This window comes from Lipotes vexillifer, unplaced genomic scaffold (genome assembly GCF_000442215.2).
Source record: "Lipotes vexillifer unplaced genomic scaffold, Lipotes_vexillifer_v1.1 scaffold666, whole genome shotgun sequence".
Taxonomy (NCBI): domain Eukaryota; kingdom Metazoa; phylum Chordata; class Mammalia; order Artiodactyla; family Lipotidae; genus Lipotes; species Lipotes vexillifer.
Window position 1 is genome coordinate 89442 of NW_006787408.1, and position 18683 is coordinate 108124.

At 36.8% G+C, this 18683-nt stretch overlaps 1 protein-coding gene across 1 annotated transcript in view; it reads left to right on the plus strand.

Moving 5' to 3' along the window:
- PLEKHH2 (pleckstrin homology, MyTH4 and FERM domain containing H2) overlaps positions 1-18683 on the plus strand; it is a 102728-nt gene that overhangs the window by 26467 nt on the left and 57578 nt on the right. The window contains exons 2-7 of the mRNA XM_007459949.1: positions 1684-1746; positions 9260-9409; positions 10516-10599; positions 11206-11287; positions 14614-14799; positions 16508-17457. Coding sequence (XP_007460011.1) covers positions 1684-1746; positions 9260-9409; positions 10516-10599; positions 11206-11287; positions 14614-14799; positions 16508-17457 — 1515 coding nt within the window. The remainder of the gene's footprint in view (positions 1-1683; positions 1747-9259; positions 9410-10515; positions 10600-11205; positions 11288-14613; positions 14800-16507; positions 17458-18683) is intronic.

An 18683-nucleotide genomic window follows, 5' to 3' on the forward strand; every position in this document is an offset into this window, starting at 1 on the left:
TTCTTTTTCAGATTCTTTTCCCATATAGGTTATTACAAAATATCGAGTGTAGTTCCCTGTGCTATACAGTAGGTCCTTGTTGTTTATTTTATATATAGGAATGTTTATATGTTACTCCCAAATTCCTAATTTATCCTTCCCCTGCTCATTGGGAATTTTTTTTTTAACATCTTAATTGGAGTATAATTGCTTTACAATGGTGTGTTAGTTTCTGCTTTATAACAAAGTGAATCAGCTATACATATACATATATCCCCATATCTCTTCCCTCTTGTGTCTCCCTCCCTCCCACCCTCCCTATCCCACCCCTCTAGGTGGTCAAAAAGCACCGAGCTGATCTGCCTATGCTATGCGGCTGCTTCCCACTAGCAATCGTTTTACATTTGGTAGTGTATATATGTCCATGCCACTCTCTCACTTTGTCACAGCTTACCCTTCCCCCTCCCCATGTCCTCAAGTCCATTCTCTAGTAGGTCTGCATCTTTATTCCCATCCTGCTCTAGGTTCTTCATGACCCTTTTTTTTTTTTTAGATTCCATATATCTGTGTTAACATATGGTATTTGTTTTTCTCTTTCTGACTTACTTTACTCTGTATGACAGACTCTAGGTCTATCCACTTCACTACAGATAACTCAATTTCGTTTCTTTTTATGGCTGAGGAATATTCCATTCTATATATGTGCCACATCTTCTTTATCCATTCGTCTGTCAATGGGCACTTAGGTTGCTTTCATGTCCTGGCTATTGTAAATAGACCTGCAATGAACATTGTGGTACGTGACTCTTTTTGAATTATGGTTTTCTCAGGGTATATGCCCAGTAGTGGGATTGTTGGGTCGTATGGTAGTTGTATTTTTAGATTGTTTTTTTTTGTTTTTTTTTTTTTTGCAGTACGCGGGCCTCTCACTGTTGTGGCCTCTCCCGTTGCGGAGCACAGGCTCCGGATGTGCAGGCTCAGCGGCCATGGCTCACGGGCCGAGCCGCTCCGTGGCATGTGGAATCTTCCCTGACCAGGGCACGAACCTGTGTCCCCTGCATCGGCAGGCAGACTGTCAACCACTGCGCCACCCGGGAAGCCCTATTTTTAGTTTTTTAAGGAACCTCCGTACTGTTCTCCATAGTGGCTGTATCAGTTTACATTCCCACTAACAGTGCAAGAGGGTTCCATTTTTTCCACACCCTCTCCAGCATTTATTGTTTGTAGATTTTTTGATGAAGGCCGTTCTGACTGGTGTGAGATGATATCTCATTGTAGTTTTGGTTTGCATTTCTCTAATGATTAATGATGTTGAGCATTCTTTCATGTGTTTGTTGGCAATCTGTATATCTTCTTTGGAGAAATGTCTATTTTTGATCAACAAATCAAATATGACATTTGAGGTCTTACTATTCTCTTAGATTTAATTTATTGTTCTTAATATGTGTTAATCAGTGATTTCTAACATATAGTCCAATGAACAAAATTCTATTGGTGACTACTCATGTAGTATATATTACATTGTATTAAAAGTATCAAACCTTTGGAATTTATTTGATCCATTTTTAAATATGCCCTGAAAGAGCTTTTAATGTGCTAAATTATATGCAATTCATATTCACTGAAGTACTTTAAATGTTCTTAAAGAATTCCAAAAGGGAAATATGAATTTTTCTAATTTTTATATCTTTTCTCACTTTTCAGATGCAGCAGCTTGAGAGACAAGTTATTGATGCTGAACGTCAAGCAGAAAAGGCTTTCCAACAGGTAGCGTATAGTTTTAGTTAAAAAATTGTTTTCTGCCTCTACCAATATAAACATTGTTTTGCCCAAAACAATCCTGAAAATAGTCTTCAGCTGTCCTCATTTTATCATTTTTACTGTTCATGAGCTGGTCCATAGAGAAAATGGAGAATCTAACTTTGTTTTGCCCCTTAATAAATTTTCAAAAGGACAAAAATGCTTCTATTCGGAAGTTTTATCTTACTCATGAAAAAAATCAAATATAACTTTTATGGTTATGCCTAACCATAATGAAAGTTTATGTATAAATATGTTCATGGCAGCTTTATTTATAGTAATAAAGAGTTGGAAATAATATGAATGCCATTTTGTAGGAGAATGAATTAGAGAACTGTATCTATTCCATGAAATATTAAACAACCATTAAAAATAACTGTTACGGGCTTCCCTGGTGGCGCAGTGGTTGAGAGTCCGCCTGCCGATGCAGGGGACACGGGTTCGTGCCCCGGTCTGGGAAGATCCCACATGCCGCGGAGCGGCTGGGCCCGTGAGCCATGGGCGCTGAGCCTGGGTGTCTGGAGCCTGTGCTCCACAACAGGAGAGGCCACAACAGTGAGAGGCCCGCGTACCGCAAAAAAAACACAAAAAACAAAAAACAAAAACTATTACAAAGAATATATGCAAATATGGAAAAATGCTTAGTTATATTAGGAAAAATATATACAGATTTTTATATTTAACATGTTAATAGATATGGGGGAAAAAAGTCAAACTTAAGAGTTAAAAAAAAAAGCTGTTAGGAAACATCCTGAAATTTGTGTTTGTGGAATTATGGATGATTGTTTTTTTTCTTTTGTATATTCATGCTTTCTAGTTTTTGATTTTGGTACTACTTTTACTTTAAAAAAATAATCTTTTGATAAATCACTTAACCCTTTCTGGGCCTTGCCAACAGTAAAATGACTGGTTTGGATGAGCCCACCAGCCTTAAAGTTTGTCTAAGGAGCCTAAATTGATAATTTCACATTTAATGAAAAGATCTCTGTCAGATTCAGTCAAGTCAAGAATTTCAGAAGTCTTAAATACAAAATTATTTCTTCCAAGGAGTGTATCTTCAGTTTCTTATACTTGCCCTAAGTTTGTCATGTTTCTTCCTTCAGTTTGAGTATTACCAAATCTTGTTTTCACCTAAAAGATTTAATTTTACTCAGTAGGTTGTTTTAGTGGCTTGACTAAGTTAACCCAATTTAACCTAATCCTTAATTTTCTTAAATTAATTATACTTGAAGATAAAATCTTAAAATTTTATTATGCAAAATTTCAACCACTACAGGAGCAGAGAACATAGTATAATGAAACCCCGTCATCACCTTCAGCAGTTAGGTGATGCACAGCTAGTATATACCTCCACCCACTTCTTCCCTATCCCCACACTAGGTTATTTTGAAACAAGTCTCAGATATTATATCATTCCACCCAAGAGTATTTCAGCAACTCATCTAAAAACAAAGACTTAAAAATCATAGCTACAGTACCATCACCCCACCGAAAAATTACCAATAATTTTTTAAAACCTCAAATGTAGATTTTGATACAAGTACTAGTAGTAATGGTAAGGATGTATGATTTGCTTGGGTTTTTTTTGTTTGTTTGTTTTTTTGGCGGTACACGGGCCTCTCACTGTTGTGGCCTCTCCCGTTGCGGAGCACAGGCTCTGGATGCGCAGACTCAACGGCCATGGCTCACGGGCCCAGCCGCTTGGCGGCATGTGGGATCTTCCTGGACCGGGGCACGAACCCGTGTCCCCTGCATCGGCAGGGGGACTCTCAACCACTGAGCCACCAGGGAAGCCCTGCTTGGTTTTTTTGTATTTTATATTCTTTAGTTGATGGGACCAAATAATTACTCTACATATATCTATAAAAAGCCAATAATTAACAGTAAAGTCATTAAAGGTCACTTACATTCTAAAAGAAAGACTCTTGTGTTTATATCACTCTATACCAAATGTCTTTTTCTGTGGTGGGCTGTATATGTGCGTCCCTGTTCAGCCTTCATCCTTTTGCAGCATACGTTTGTCATTTTGTTGACCTCTCTGACTTTCATGTCTCCTTCCCTTTCTTTCCCTTTCTGACTTTGGCCTTTCCTGGTGACATCTCTCTTTATCTCTGTACCCATGGCTGTCTCCATACGTTTCTCTGTCTATTCTTTCCTAGCTTTCTTTTCCCTTCCCTTCCTTTTTTCTCCTTTAACTGCTTGTATTATAGGGGAAAATAAAAGAAGGAAATTGAAGATGGTTTTGGTTTGCCTTAAGTTAAAAGTTTAAATTCATATATGCAGCAAATTTTTTAGCTCTGAAAATTAAACTAAATGAAGAATTTTTAAATTTGTGATTTTCATTTTTTTTACCCCTTTGGTTCACTGGATCTTGAAAGAAAAAAGGAATCCCCATTCTCAATTCAAGGGAAGCAAACCGTGGCAGTTTGTAGCCATCAGGGCCCAACCACTGATCTCAATAAGTTAACAGGAAGAATATCTTATTTGAAATTGTCCTTTGAGGATATCAAATGTAAAATTATTTAATTCTATGTGCCACATTTTTAAGCAAAATTATACAATGATTGGTTATTTTAGATATACTGCCTTAAATCAACACCCCCCCCAAAAGAGTGAGAATTGAAGATCTCTTTATAATCTGTAGATATTTCTTTTTGTCATACACTTTAAATTTATACAGTACCTATTTTTGTTATGCTTCAGAAGAATCTTTTCTTAAATATTTCACAATGAATCTAAAAGTTAACAGGAAATATAAACAGAGAGCAGATGAATTCTAATGCACTGACTATATTACTTTTTTTTTTTGCCTTTGCAAGACTAAGTAAATATTATTAACTTGGAGTAACTGAATCCTTCACTGTCTTTAACAGTTTCCATGGGACTATGGCCTATCTGCTGTTCATGTTGCTTAAATTCATAATTTATCCTTTGTCATTGAGCCATATCCTAAGACTTAAACTGTATTTATACTAACCTAGAAAGAATGTTTCACCACTAAAAGCAATAGTCAGCTGAAACAGCTCAACTCTACACTTTAGCTTTGTACATTTTTCTCCTTGTTTGTTAATGTATGGGCATCACTTGCATAATCACTAAATAAGTTGCTGATAGAAAAAAGAATTAAACATTCTTCCAGAGAAATCTTGGCAGTCTTTTTACTTGATGCTGTGGTACATCTTTATTGTTATTGTTCACAAATTTTGAAAGCAGTTATGTGCAGATCAACCCAGTACTACTTATGAGAACTCTTGTGAGGCAGAAAAGCAGCAAATAGCACATTTGGGAGACACTGATAAACAGGATTACTTCTCAAGTATATGATTAGTTAGGTATATAATACAGTCTAATACACTAATTTATGCTAACCAAAGAGTGGTAGATAATTTCCCCTTTAGGAGTTTGTCTTTTCAATTCTGTCCTTCTGGACTCAGTCGCTTGCGTGTATTTGATTCAGGCTTGGTAGGAGTTGGATTTAAATTTCCTCCTGACCATTCTAATATGTGGGCTCATCTGCCTTTTATAAAGTTGGTTCTTAGTATCCAAGTTATTTTTGGTTCTTAGTAAATGATAACTACTCAGTCATCCTAACATCCAAGACCGTGTAATGATTTGCTTCATTACATGGAAACCTACTTTATCCATTGATGTTCGCTTTCACCTTCAGTGAGAATGGGCCTGGCCTTACTGCATAAATTTTGGAGCACTATGCTGAAATAACTATGCTTAAAATATGATTAGAATGATTAATTAATTTGCAATAAATTTTAATTAACTGGAAAATGGTCTGGGATTCAAAATACTCTTAACAATTTTGTCATTGTATTTTGGAATGATTAAGTATCTTTGTCATGTCATTGCGATACTTATACAGGAATAGAAACTTACAACCCCCACTCAAAAATATAGTCACATCTTGATTACCTGTAGTGGGGGAGGGAGGGATGAAGTTAGAAATGGGAAGAAGGAAATATTGATATGGATAGTTACAATGCGGAAAATATTTGCAGTTTCTGCTTTCTCCAGGATAGACAAGAAAATGGAAAATAGCATTGGAAGTTGTGTCAGGGTCCCCAAGACTACCCTCAGGTTTGATGATTCACCAGAAAGACTCATGAAATCCTGAAAAGCTGTTATACTTATAGTTATGGTTTATTACAGTGAAAGCATACAGATTAATATCAGCAAAGGAAAAATGCACATAGGGCAGAGTCCAGGAGACACCAGGTATGAGCTTCCAGTTGTCCTCTCACAGTGGAATTGCACAGGAATGCACTTGATTCTCCCATCAGTGATGTGGGACAACACATATGAAGTATTGCCAACCAGGGTTGTTCATCCGAGCCTAGGTGTCCAGGATTTTTATTGGTGGGCGGGGTGGGGAGGGGTCAGTCTTGTAAGCACAAAATGCATGCATAACCCACCTTAGCTACTCAACTTCCAACCCCTCCAGAGGTCAAACTTGATACAGTGTGGCCCATGACCCAGGTAAGTAAACAAAAAAGGTGTTCAGTATAAGTCACACTGTTAGCATAAACTATCTGGTGTGGCCCAGTGTATCAGCTATATAAAGACAGTCTTATCAGGCAGAATATTCCAGGGGCTCAGAGGTTATTTCCCAGCAGACAGTCAAAGGCTAGTTCTTTCTTTGGAATGTACAGGGTTTGAGCACCCCAAGTCTGCTGAATTAACCCTTCACTGCACAAAAGCTCAGAATCAACAAGACTTTCAGGAAATAGCTGAGGAGTGTGCTGAGGGGGTAGGTAGATGCAACCAGAGGCTCTCCTGGAAGTAAAGGAGAAAGGTAGCCTGAAAGAACAAAACATTCCTCACTAGAGAATATCCACATATTGGTAACTGCAAGAGTTTATTCAACAACTAATTTGAATTCATAGGTGTGTGTTACTGGCCAGTCTCCGAGTAGTTAAAATTGTATAATTCAAGTTAAATAAATGGTAAAAGATCTGACCTATTTTCTGTGTACTTTTGGTAAGATATTTTTAAAGGCTGCTTAGTTTTTCTGTAGGCCTCTTAACTTTTCTGCAGATTTCTTATTCATACTAATTGCCAAGGAAGGCTGGTGAATCCTGTGGAACTTGGTCGTAACAGGGCCAGCTGGAAGAAGGTTGCCTGTAACTGCTTTGTGATCTCTCTCCGGCAGAGAAGTTGCCACCTTTGTCAGTGTTTTTCTTGCCCAGGAAAGTTGTTTATCTAAAAGTAATAGTCGAATGGAACAGTTGCGCAAGGCAAAGGTGCAGCCAAGGAGCTCTGACTCTAGCATTCATTCGTAAAATGAGAACACCTTTTAAGTTGAATGTGTTTTCCAGGGAACCATAGGCATTTTCTAAGCAATAATAGGACAGTTTTATGTGGTAGCCCAATGTCCATAGGGTGGCTTGCTCCAATTTAATAAAAGGAGACTGTAGATGTAGGTCCAGTAATATTTATTTTTATTAATTTTGTCTTTCTGGAGTATTATGATCTATTACTCCCTCCTTGGTGGAGGACTACCATTTTGCACTTGGTCTCTGCTCTTCTTTCCCTGCTTCCACAGCTACAGAATACCCTGCATGGAACTGGCTGTACCATTTTAAGACTGACCTTTGGTATTTACTGGCTAGCTCTCTGTCCTGCTTTGGCTTTTTTCATGACAGCATCTCTGATATAGGCCTTTGTCCTTGACCTCTTGGTCTGAAGTTCCTGCAGAAAGCCTGCTATATTATGTTAAAAAATCTAAATCTTAAAATCACTTAAAATTATCATTTGGATAGTAGAATATATTTTTTCTCCTATTTTTTTGGATCTGCTTTTATTTTCATAGCTTCCAGCCCTGTGGGTGGTATTTAAATAGGACAGTTTTGGCATTTGAGTTGAATTTACGTTTATACAGTGAACCCACAGATGAAACTTTGTATTCATAGTTAAAAAAACAAAGCCAAACTAACCTAAACACCCTCCTTCTAGGAGCCCTCATTAATCAAGTATTTTTGAGCTTTAAGTAAGTTCATTTTGATTTTTCAGAGATGTTTTATAAGATTTTTCATCTTAACTATCATCTTTAATTTCTCAAATGCCTTTACATATTTTTCTTCTTTGCCCCCTTTAATCTAAAACATTACTAAGATTACATTCTTACCTATCTGGAGTATATAGAATAAAAGTTTTAATATTGTATACAGTGCCCAGTACTTTATTTTCTTTCTTGCTAACATTAACATCACACATATCTCTTCAAAGATTTCATATGCCCAAATGTGTTTTGCAGAAGATCCAAGCAGAGCCAGTATATCTTAGATATTAAAATTGAGGCACCACAACACCTAGCCATACAGCAATCTATTTTATCTTGCTTTATTTTTCCCGTTACCCTTATTGCCATCTGTAACAAACTGTGTGATTTTTAGTCATTACTATATTTGTGATCTCTCTTACCCACTAGAACTTAATTTCTATGCAGGTAGAGATTTGGGGGTCTGCTTTATTCATTGATGTCTTCCCAGGACCTGGTATAGACCTGGCACTTGGCAGGTGTTCATTGAATATTTGTTAAAGTATTGAATCAATAAACCCTCACGGAATGTACTCTCCTACCTATATCTTAACTGTCATACTTTTTTACTCTCTATGATTTCATCATTGGGGTTTTAAGGTTCTTTTTTGGTTTGTTTTTAATATTTATTTATTTATTTATTTGGCTGTGGGTCTTAGTTGTGGCACATGGGATCTTCCCTGTGGTGCATGGGTTCTTCATTGTGGAGAGCGGGCTTCTCTAGTTGTGGCATGCGGGCTCCAGAGCACGTGGGCTCAGTAGTTGCAGTGCGTGGCCTCTCTATTTGTGGCACATGGGCTTCAGAGCGTGCGGGCTCAGTAGTTGCAGTGCGCAGGCTCAGTTGCCCCACGACATGTGGGATCTTAGTTCCCTGACCCGGGATTGAACCAGCATCCCCTGCATTGGAAGGCAGATTCTTAACCACTGCATCACCAGGGAAGTCCCTTTAAGGTTCTTTTGTTTTACTTTTGCTTTCTGTTGTATATGTGTACCTTTTTCAGCTAAGTTCAGTTTTTTTCCCAAGATGTGTTATTATACTAGGTCATCCAGTCTCTTATCTTACCATTCAGCGTCTTTACTTGATATTCTTACTTTTTTTTAAAATATGAAAAAATGAGAGCTAGAAGCTTTCTAATTCTATGCTCACATGAAATACTTTGCATATTATCATTTATCTAGTTAACATGTACATTTCTTTACATGATAGCAATATTCTGAGAATCTTTCATGTACCCTCATGCACCTCAGGGGTAACATCACTTAGCAAAATAGTCTTCAGACTTTATAATGTTAAATACATTAAAACTTGCTGTTCAGTGTTTTTTTATGATGATACCTTTTAGGAATTTAATGTTAAAGTAAAATTCTGAATTTAATACTATGATAAATTAAGTACATGCATAGTTTTAATATTTTATCCTCTGAATTTAGGTACAAGTTATGGAAGAAAAATTAAAAGCAGCTAATATTCAAACCAGTGAATCAGAGACGAGGTTGTATAAAAAGTGTCAAGATCTGGAAACCCTAATACAGGAAAAAGATGACATCATTCAAAACTTGGAACTGCAACTTGAGGAGCAGGTTAGGAAGAATTTGATCATCAAAGAGTCCTAAATATGTGCATTCATTTATGCATAATCGCAAAGATTAAAAAGAGAGTCAAAATTTCTAAATTTTGATCAGAAATCTTACTTGGTGACCCCCTAGGACTACATCACATTACTGGTGAAATGTGCAAGTTAAATACATTCACTTTAAATCCGGGGTGATTCCAAGGCAGTATCTACCACTTTTTGGATGTGACAGTACTCCTTAAGTTGGAAACACTTGGTTATCAGCAGGTATTTATGTCTGTAAAATGTTTCCAATAAATTTTTGCTTTAGATTGTTAGGGTGTCGGAAATGTTTATGGAAGGTTAAATTTTAAACGTGTTTGATTTGACTCTAATCCTTCTGCTTAGAAATGTGTATACTGTTTTTAAACCACTTCACTGAGATCAAGTATAGTATTTAGTTTATTTTTTTTTAATTTTTAGCAAAAAAGTTGCACTAGGGTTATTTACTTAAAAGGTCATTTAGTGTCATTTAAATATGACCACTATAGAACTGTTAAATGTGTAATCATTTTTTTCATTTCTCTGGCATCAGTGTTCCTTTAGGTCAGTGGCTTTCAGCCTCCACCCACTAGGATTTATATGATAGTCACACTCTCAGTAGTTTTGTGACCATAACCAGATTTAAAGGTTGGTGGATGTGAGCTAGAGTTTCTCAATCTCTATTTTTTCCGGACCTTCTAAAACTAGCACTTGAGGGGAAAATAAGCCATTCTCCAGAGGAGATTCTGATTCTCCTCTCCCCAACCTGGTTGAACTCTATTCCACTGTTCTAAACCTAGACTATTTCCAGAGATGGTTTATTTTGTTGATAAATTCAGTGGATTGATTTTGGTATATGATCTTTCAGAGAAAGGGAATAGCAGATGTTAAAGCTAGAAATATTTATGTACGCTTTTATTATTGTTCTGCTGGACAGCCATTCTTATTTTTTCCTATGTTTGGTAATTTAAAGGCAGACGTCTTAACTTGGAAACAGGTTTTAAGTGGACTTGCCTTTTATATCCATGACTGTAACGTTTCCATACCAGTCAGCTTCTATTTGAACTAAACCAACTGCTAATGTTATTTCAGAAACAAATAAGGATTCAAGAAGCTAAAATAATAGAAGAGAAAGCAGCTAAGATCAAAGAATGGGTAACAGTTAAGTTGAATGAGGTATTTATTGCCATATTTGTCTTTTCTTTACCTTTTACTTCTTTTGAATAGATAAGTCATCAGAATATTGGAATGAAACAAAATTCTGATCAGTTGGTGGTGCTGCTGGCTTTTGGCAAATGTGAGATAGGTAGCTTTCACTTTAATGACTAATGTAATTTTAAAATTAAAAATATTGGTAGACCCATGGTAATCAGTGTTAAGTAGCCTCATTCTAATTAGTTGACTAGTTCTAATTAGTTAACTTTAAATAATTAGAGAATATATGTGCATATCTCATAAAATTAATATATTCAGTATCTGAGAAGTACACGTTATTTAGTTAATATGGCAGATTAAATGCCAAAATAATTTGGTTTAAAATAACTTTACAGTGGAAAAGGCATAGGGGTGAAAAACATTTAAAACTTTTAGCTCTGGAAACAAATATTAAAGCCATAATTGTCTAGGCTGACAATCTGTGCTGATAAATTCATCTGATATTTACTTATTTCTTTTGTATTTTTCTTGTTTAATTAGATATTAACATTTTCTAAATGTTATAATTTACTAGTACATTTTAGAAATGTTATCCTTATGTAAAAGAAAACCATTATGTTCTTTTAGCTGGAACTGGAGAATCAGAATCTTCGTTTGATCAACCAAAACCAAACCGAAGAGATAAGAACAATACAGTCAAAATTACAAGGTATGTGCACTTTGACTAAGATAGCCTAGTTGGATTTATTTGCTAGAATTTTACTATTGAGCGCTTGAAATATGACTTGCACAGCTAAGGAACTGAATTTTACATTTTATCTAATTTGAATTCATTTGAATTTAAATAGCCACATGTCCATATTAGCACAGCTAGACAGTAGTGAATAACCCAAAGGGGGTAATTTGAACGTTTAATTTCAGGTATGTTTACTTTAAAAAAAATCAGTCTTGTTATTTTTTGTTTTCATTTTGTAACATTGTGCTCAATGGTGATTGAAATTCTTACAACCTGAATATTTTGAGCAGAATTTTATAATGCAAATAAACTCTTTGCATTTTCTAATGCTTAGAGCTATTTCCTTTCTTTTTAACTTTAAAGCCAAAGGATGGGTGGTAGAGTTAATGATAGAGATTCACTTAATATGCTATTCGTATGATAGCCACTCAAGTGCACATTGAGCTGAAGAGGAGGTAAGTCAGCAGGGTGTATGGATAGCCTGTGCTTATTAGACCCATGGCTTAGTATAGTGCTTTTTAAACTTTTATTTAGCAGCAGAACCCTTTTTAAACAGTTTTTTTTCCTATAGAATCTCAAGGGATAAAATAGGTAAAAAACCTGTACTGGGTGATGGGTCCAGAGTTCTGCAGACTTGGTCTCACCCATGACTCTTCTTTCATTTCTTGCATCCTCTGCAACATTTCCATAAAGCCGTGGGGTTTCGTAGAATGCACTGGAAAAATACTGGCATGGTAGAAAGAACCTGGACTTTGAAGTCAACTTTAATGCCCTACAATTTAATAGCTGTGTTTATATCTCCAATTTTTTTTTTTTTTTACATCAGTAAAATGGTGACTGTAATAGTGTCTTACTGGTTTCATGGGGGGTTGTTGATTATAGGACATGTGAAAGCACTTTGTCTACTGCCTGTTAGTACCTATTGCTGTCATTTTGTTAAGGGAAAAAACTCCTGTTTTCCCTCTCTTAATATTTCTGACATGAGATGTGTGGAAGTTTTTCCCACACCAAGCAATTCTCCAGTTCTCAACAGACACCGACTGGATGTCCTATAAATTTAATTCAATTCTGACTTATCTACTTGGATAACACCAGATCCCTCACCCCCACAAAACTTCCCACCAGCACCTCTGAGCAGGCACTGAACATACACCCAAACACACACTTCGGACAGAGTCACAAGTACAGGGTGGCATCCCTGCTTCTGTCCAACAGACTGTAAATCCAAGGTTCCCAAGATCCCTTCCTTGGGTTCAATAATTTGCTAGAGAGGCTCACAGAACTCAGTCAGACAGTTCACTTCCTAGATTACTGGTTTATTACAAAGGATGTAACTCAGGAACAGCCAGATGGAAGAGATGCATGGGGCAAGATACGGGAGAAGGGGCACAGAGCTTCCAGGCTCTCATTAAGTATACCGCCTTCCCAGCACCTCCACATGTTCATCAACTTGGAGCATCCTGAACCCCATCCTTTTGAGTTTTTATGAAGGTTTCACTATGTAGGCATGCATGGTTGATGAAATAATTGGCCATTGGTGATTAATTCAACCTCCAGCCCCTTTCTTCCTCACCTGAAGTCAGAGGTAGGAGGTGGAGGGTGAGGCTGAAATTCCCAACCCTCTCATGATTTGGTTGGTTCCCCTGGCAACCAGGCCCCATCCTGAGGCCATCTAGCGGCTTTCCAGAAATCACCTCATTAATACATACTCAGATGTGTTTAAAAGGGCTTGTTACGAAAACAAAAGACACTTTTATCACTCTTAGGACATTCCAAGGGTTTTAGGAGCGGTGTGCCAGGAACCATGGATGAAGACCAAAATCTATTTCTTATATCACACATCACACATTTCCTCTACCTATATGATGAAAAAAATAGGTGTTCCTATAGTTGATCTGGAATTCCATGTTTATAATTAAAGTTTTAGATCTTTGTGATGTTCACTCTCTTTGAAATAGACTGGATGTATTCAGCCCCTTCACCAAATACTGTTTCCCTGATATTCTTAACTTGCAATTCTAGTCTTCACTGACAGCCTTTTAGTCTTGGAGACTAAGGATTATTGATCCTTGGAACCTCGGCTTTACTGGAGAAGAACAGATACAACATATGTAGATATAATATAATACTTTAAAAATATATATGTGTATATGTGGTTACTAAAATATCATGAATTAGTTCTGTGAGCGATGGCAACATGAAAATATTAAAAGATATATCTGAAGGAATACACTATATAAAGGTATTTTTCTATACTCAATTATCAGTTGCTATTTAACTTAACCCTTTGGTGCTCTCCTGTAGTTGAGAATTTAATTTCTTTGGAAACTTTTCTTACTATCACTGGGATCTCCATGCTTTTGATCTTACAAGCAGCAATGTTACAATTCCTAGAAGTTGAATTAAACCCATGATTAGGTGCTCGATTAATCACTCACCTAGCTGTCTAAATTCTCAATCTAGACACTGCCCCCTCCCCTTTTTGTTCCTTAAGGAAGTGATTAAGGCTCTCCATGCTGTGGTCACCATAGACCAAGTCCCTTCATCTGCTTTCTTATGAGAAGCACACTAAAAACTAAGATAAGGGCTTCCCTGGTGGCGCAGTGGTTGAGAGTCCGTCTGCCGATGCAGGGGACACAGGTTCGTGCCCTGGTCCGGGAAGATCCCACATGCCGCGGAGCGGCTGGGCCCGTGAGCCATGGCCGCTAAGCCTGCGCGTCTGGAGCCTGTGCTCTGCAACGGTAGAGGCCACAACAGTGAGAGGCCCGCGTACCGCAAAAAATAAATAAATAAATAAAAACTAAGATAAGCAAAAGTTATTCCAGTGATCATGTGATATTTGCCCCACTGATCATCTAAATTTTCCTGGGTTGTCTTGGCAACCAAGACCTCAGTCCCTTTTTTCTCACTATTAGTAGCAATACCAAACAATCAGATTTTACTAGTACTTGGTTGGTATTTACCAATAGTTGACATTGCAAGAAGCTAAACTTCCTAGTTGTTTATATCTGGATTTTGGTCTGTTTGTTTGAGAACTAACTACTTTTAAAGGGATTAGAAATGCTTCTCTTTGCAGTTAAAAAATAGTTTGTGCATTCAGAATATATAAACAGATTTTAAACACTGGCATGTGATGCTAGACATTGAGGAGTCATTGTTCCTATACATAAATAAAGATGAACTTCAGGCTTTTTTCTGGTACAAGGAGTGATTTGTCCACGTTTTTATATGCTTTGGTTCTCTGTTTAACAAATCGTTATAAAAAATTCAGATCTTCATTTTGATTAATGATCTTGCAGAAGTTCAAGGAAAGAAGTTGTCCACTGTCTCCACACCAAAGCTCACAGAAGGCCAGCATCTGAGCAGTCTGACCTTTGGGTGCTTTTTATCCCGAGCAAGGAGTCCTCCTCAAGTTGTAAAATCTGAGGAAACGAGCAAGATATCATCTAAAGAACCTGAGTTCACTGAAGGAAAAGACATAGAAGGTATTTATGGACTAGAGGAATTTACTTTGACTTTTTTTTAAAAAAGGAAAAATCATTTGCTAAGATTAATGCAAAGATAGCTTAATTTTCCTTATTTTTTTCCTGACAACTTGATGTTTTATGAGACTATTTCTGAAGAGCAGAACAGCATTTAACTCTGTGTATCTAGTTATCTTGTGTGTTTTTTGAGACTCTCTGCCAATAATTTATAGGAAAAACTGGTTTTCCCTTCTTGATACTTTTTCCTGCAATAGGTAGCAGTAATAGTTAAAATTTTTAAATGTACAGTCATACCTACTTGTTTTAACTGAGTTTTAGAAGTATGAACTTTCTATTCATTATTTATTTAAAATATAAAAAGATTATCTAATATTCAATATGAAATTAAATGTGACACAGCAGAATTATAAAGAAAAAGAACCCCAGGTGACAATTTAGTAACTGCTTTGATTTTCCCTTTATTGCCTCAAAGAGGAAAATATTTGCCAGATGTTTAAACTTTGGACCTGTGTGCAGATTTCTACCCTTCTTTTAGTCTTAAAGCCCCTCTAAATTTTGCTTAATTTTGCAGTTGCTGCTTTGCCACCACTAGTATGACTTTTCCCAAATATTTTTGAAAGACTTGAACTTGTATCTTCTCTATTTTCAGTTCCTGCTTCCTTCCTCCAAAGGAGAAAAATTATAGCCCTAAGAACTGTCTCTATGCTTGGTTATGAAACTCTGAAAACTACGTAATGTTTTTCCATTCAGAAGGCTCCTTTGGTACTTGTTTTCATGCCATTACATGGATTTTTTTTTCTTTTTTGAGAAGTCATTTTAGTTTTTTTCCCACTTTCTAATAGTTGAGTACAGCTCGGAACAGCTGAGGTTGCCTGTACTGCGGTTCTTGCTCATTTGCAAATTTAACAAACTGCCTGATACCAAATTGTGGAGTTTGTTTATTCAGCCTCTGTATCCTTAATTATGAAGGTCCTATCTATATTTTCATGTTTTCAAAGTTTCTTTTGTATTCTTCAATCTAAATTTTTAGTTCACTGTTTATAAAGTCAATGGTTCGTTCTATTAATTATGTTATAAACAGTAATAAGGCATATCTAAAGATATTTTTAAAGACTGTTATTTTTTATTGTAAAGACATATTTTATATTTATGATTAAACCAAAAGTAGAGTGAATAAAGCTTTTCTTTGTGTATGTTTTCCTTACGGTTTTGCATATTTCATGTAGTGAAGCTTGGGAACAAAGTTCTTTTTTTTAAACTATAGCTTTATATTTATTATGTTTTAATTTATTTATGATAATTTTAAAGTTTAGTAGAAAGAGGGTGTCATTGTCTTTGCTTCTAAAATATAATTAATGGTGTTCATTTTTTTAGTGGCTGCTTTTAAGTCAGTGTTGCCTTATTTTTCATTTTGCTTCTTGTATTATCTTGCCCTAGGCTATTGTCAGTTTTTTTTTCCTTCATGTTTCTTTGTAAAAAGCAGTTTCATTTTGATATTATTCTATTGAAGTGTAAGGGCTCAGTGTTTTATAGAAAGCTTGTAGTTTTCAAACGTGTTTAAAAAAGGCATATGATTAATAAAGGATAATGTAAATTAATTTGACTCATATGGAAATTCCATTTTGTACAATGTAGTTATATAAAGCTAAACATACAAAAAGATTGTATGATTAAAGGCAGCATGCCAATATAATGTATGCTTTTCTAGAAATGGAAATACCAGGAAAGTTTGTCGATAACCAAATTCAAGAAAACAACCGAGCTCAGAGAACATTGCATCAAGTGCCTTGTGTCTCAGAGCAGAATCAGAAAACAAGGACAAGCTTTGTGACGGATGGTGGCATATCTCAGAATTCTGGGGCTCCTGGGAGTGACTGGAGTTCCGATGAGGACGACGGGAGCAAAGGAAGATCCAAGTCCAGGTACACGTCCACCCTTTCCAGCCACACATCAGAGGAGGGGGTCCAGTGTAGCAGAATGGGCAGTGAGACGTATCTGACAGCCTCTGATGACAGCAGTTCTATATTTGAAGAAGAGACTTTTGGCATAAAGAGACCAGAACACAAGAAGCTGTATTCTTGGCAACAGGAGGCACAGTGGAGTCCTCTCGGAAAGGGAAATTCCAAATCAAGTAAAAAGGAGCACGATAGTTCCTCAGACGAACTGAATAAAAAATTTCAGTCTCAGAGACTGGATTATTCATCTTCATCGAGTGAAGCCAACACCCCAAGCCCTATTCTGACCCCAGCTTTGAGTCCAAAGCATCCTAACTCACTCACTGGAAAAGGCACAGAACTAGTGCCCCCCTCAAACCTGCCACTTCCCAAATTAAGGGTTCCTAATGTTTTCAGCTTAAGTGTAGCTCTAGCCAAAAGACACCTAAGCCAGCCACAGTTAAGTTCCGACAGGATGTTTGGTACAAACAGAAATGCTATAAGCATGATCCGGCCACTGAGACCTCAGGAAACAGATCTTGATCTAGTTGATGGCGACAGTACAGAAATTTTAGAGACTATGGACACTAGTTGTGCTGATGGATTATTTTCCTACGGCTCCCTGGAGTCCCCGTGTTCAGACGACCAGGAAACCTGCAACTCAGCAAAGAAGGCGGCCTGTGGCAAACCTCCAACTCCTCCCCTGCACCGGTTTCCCTCTTGGGTAAATTATGTGTTGTGTGCAACGCACACACACTCGTTTTTGCTCAACGCTCATTTTCAGGTTTTACTCTACTTCTCCTTCTTTCTTTTCCAGTCCGGCTTTGTTCTGACAATTCCCAGTTTTTAGAATTCAATTTCCCCTGAACCAGTCGAGAAATAAGAGAAGGGTAAGGCAAAGCAAGGTCAAAATGTTACCTTTATTACTGATGAAACGGATTTTAGAGAATTGGTGGGCAAAGGAGCAAGTACTGCACCTGGGAAAAAGCTATAGATTGATTCACCCAGGCCCAGGTAGCGCTTGACCAGCCACCACAGGCTGCCTCCAGTGAGGCCCAGCTCCTCTAAAGCTTACAGTCTAGAGAAAGAACAAATGGTTATTTCCTGCACAGTAGAAAGGAGAGGGGAAGGTGCCGGGCTTTGCATGTCCGGTTTCTCCTTCTAGGAATCACTGGCTAGAGATCAGAAATGTTCAATTTTTGGAGCTCCCTCCACATGGAAGGAAACAATTGGGGTGAACATTGGAAGAAGAGCTCTCTCTAACCATATAATACTTGTGGGTAAATTCTGGATGAGGACACTTGCTGGTCATCAAGTTCTGAACTTTAAGTATTTACTTGACTGGCTTTAAGAGGAATTTAATTTTACTCTTCATGAACTTATAAATCTATTGCTTTAAGCAAAAGCATCTTCCTGTGTATCTAGAATAGATTGAAATTTCTTCCATTGAAACATTGGCCATTAATATAATAATTAACCCATTAATTGTGTGATTCTTCTTAGGAATCTCTAGATTTAAAAAAAAAATTCTTCTTATATTTGAAACAAAGTGAAATGATCTGTTTTGTAGATTGAAGTTTTCCTTCACATATTGACATAATTTAACCTTTGGCCTCCAGAGAATCATCTGGGTTGTGGGATTTTTTGGTTTTCGGAGTCATGTTCTGTTATTATTTTTTATTTAGTGACCAATGCAATTTTAAGCAAATGAAGGCAACTATGTTTTCCTAGTGTAAATTCAGACCTTGAGATGTATCTGCTCTTATTTACTTTTAAAAGAACATTTCATTGCAAAGTCCACGTGAAACCACCTGCAGTTTATTACTAAACTCTGGATAGCATAAAAAATGGACATTATTGGCATGTGAATCTCTGGAATTCCAATTATGTTACCCTTTAGGCAGTTAGGAGTTGAAATTTTGCTTCTTTCATTATGTTGAGATTGGCAGA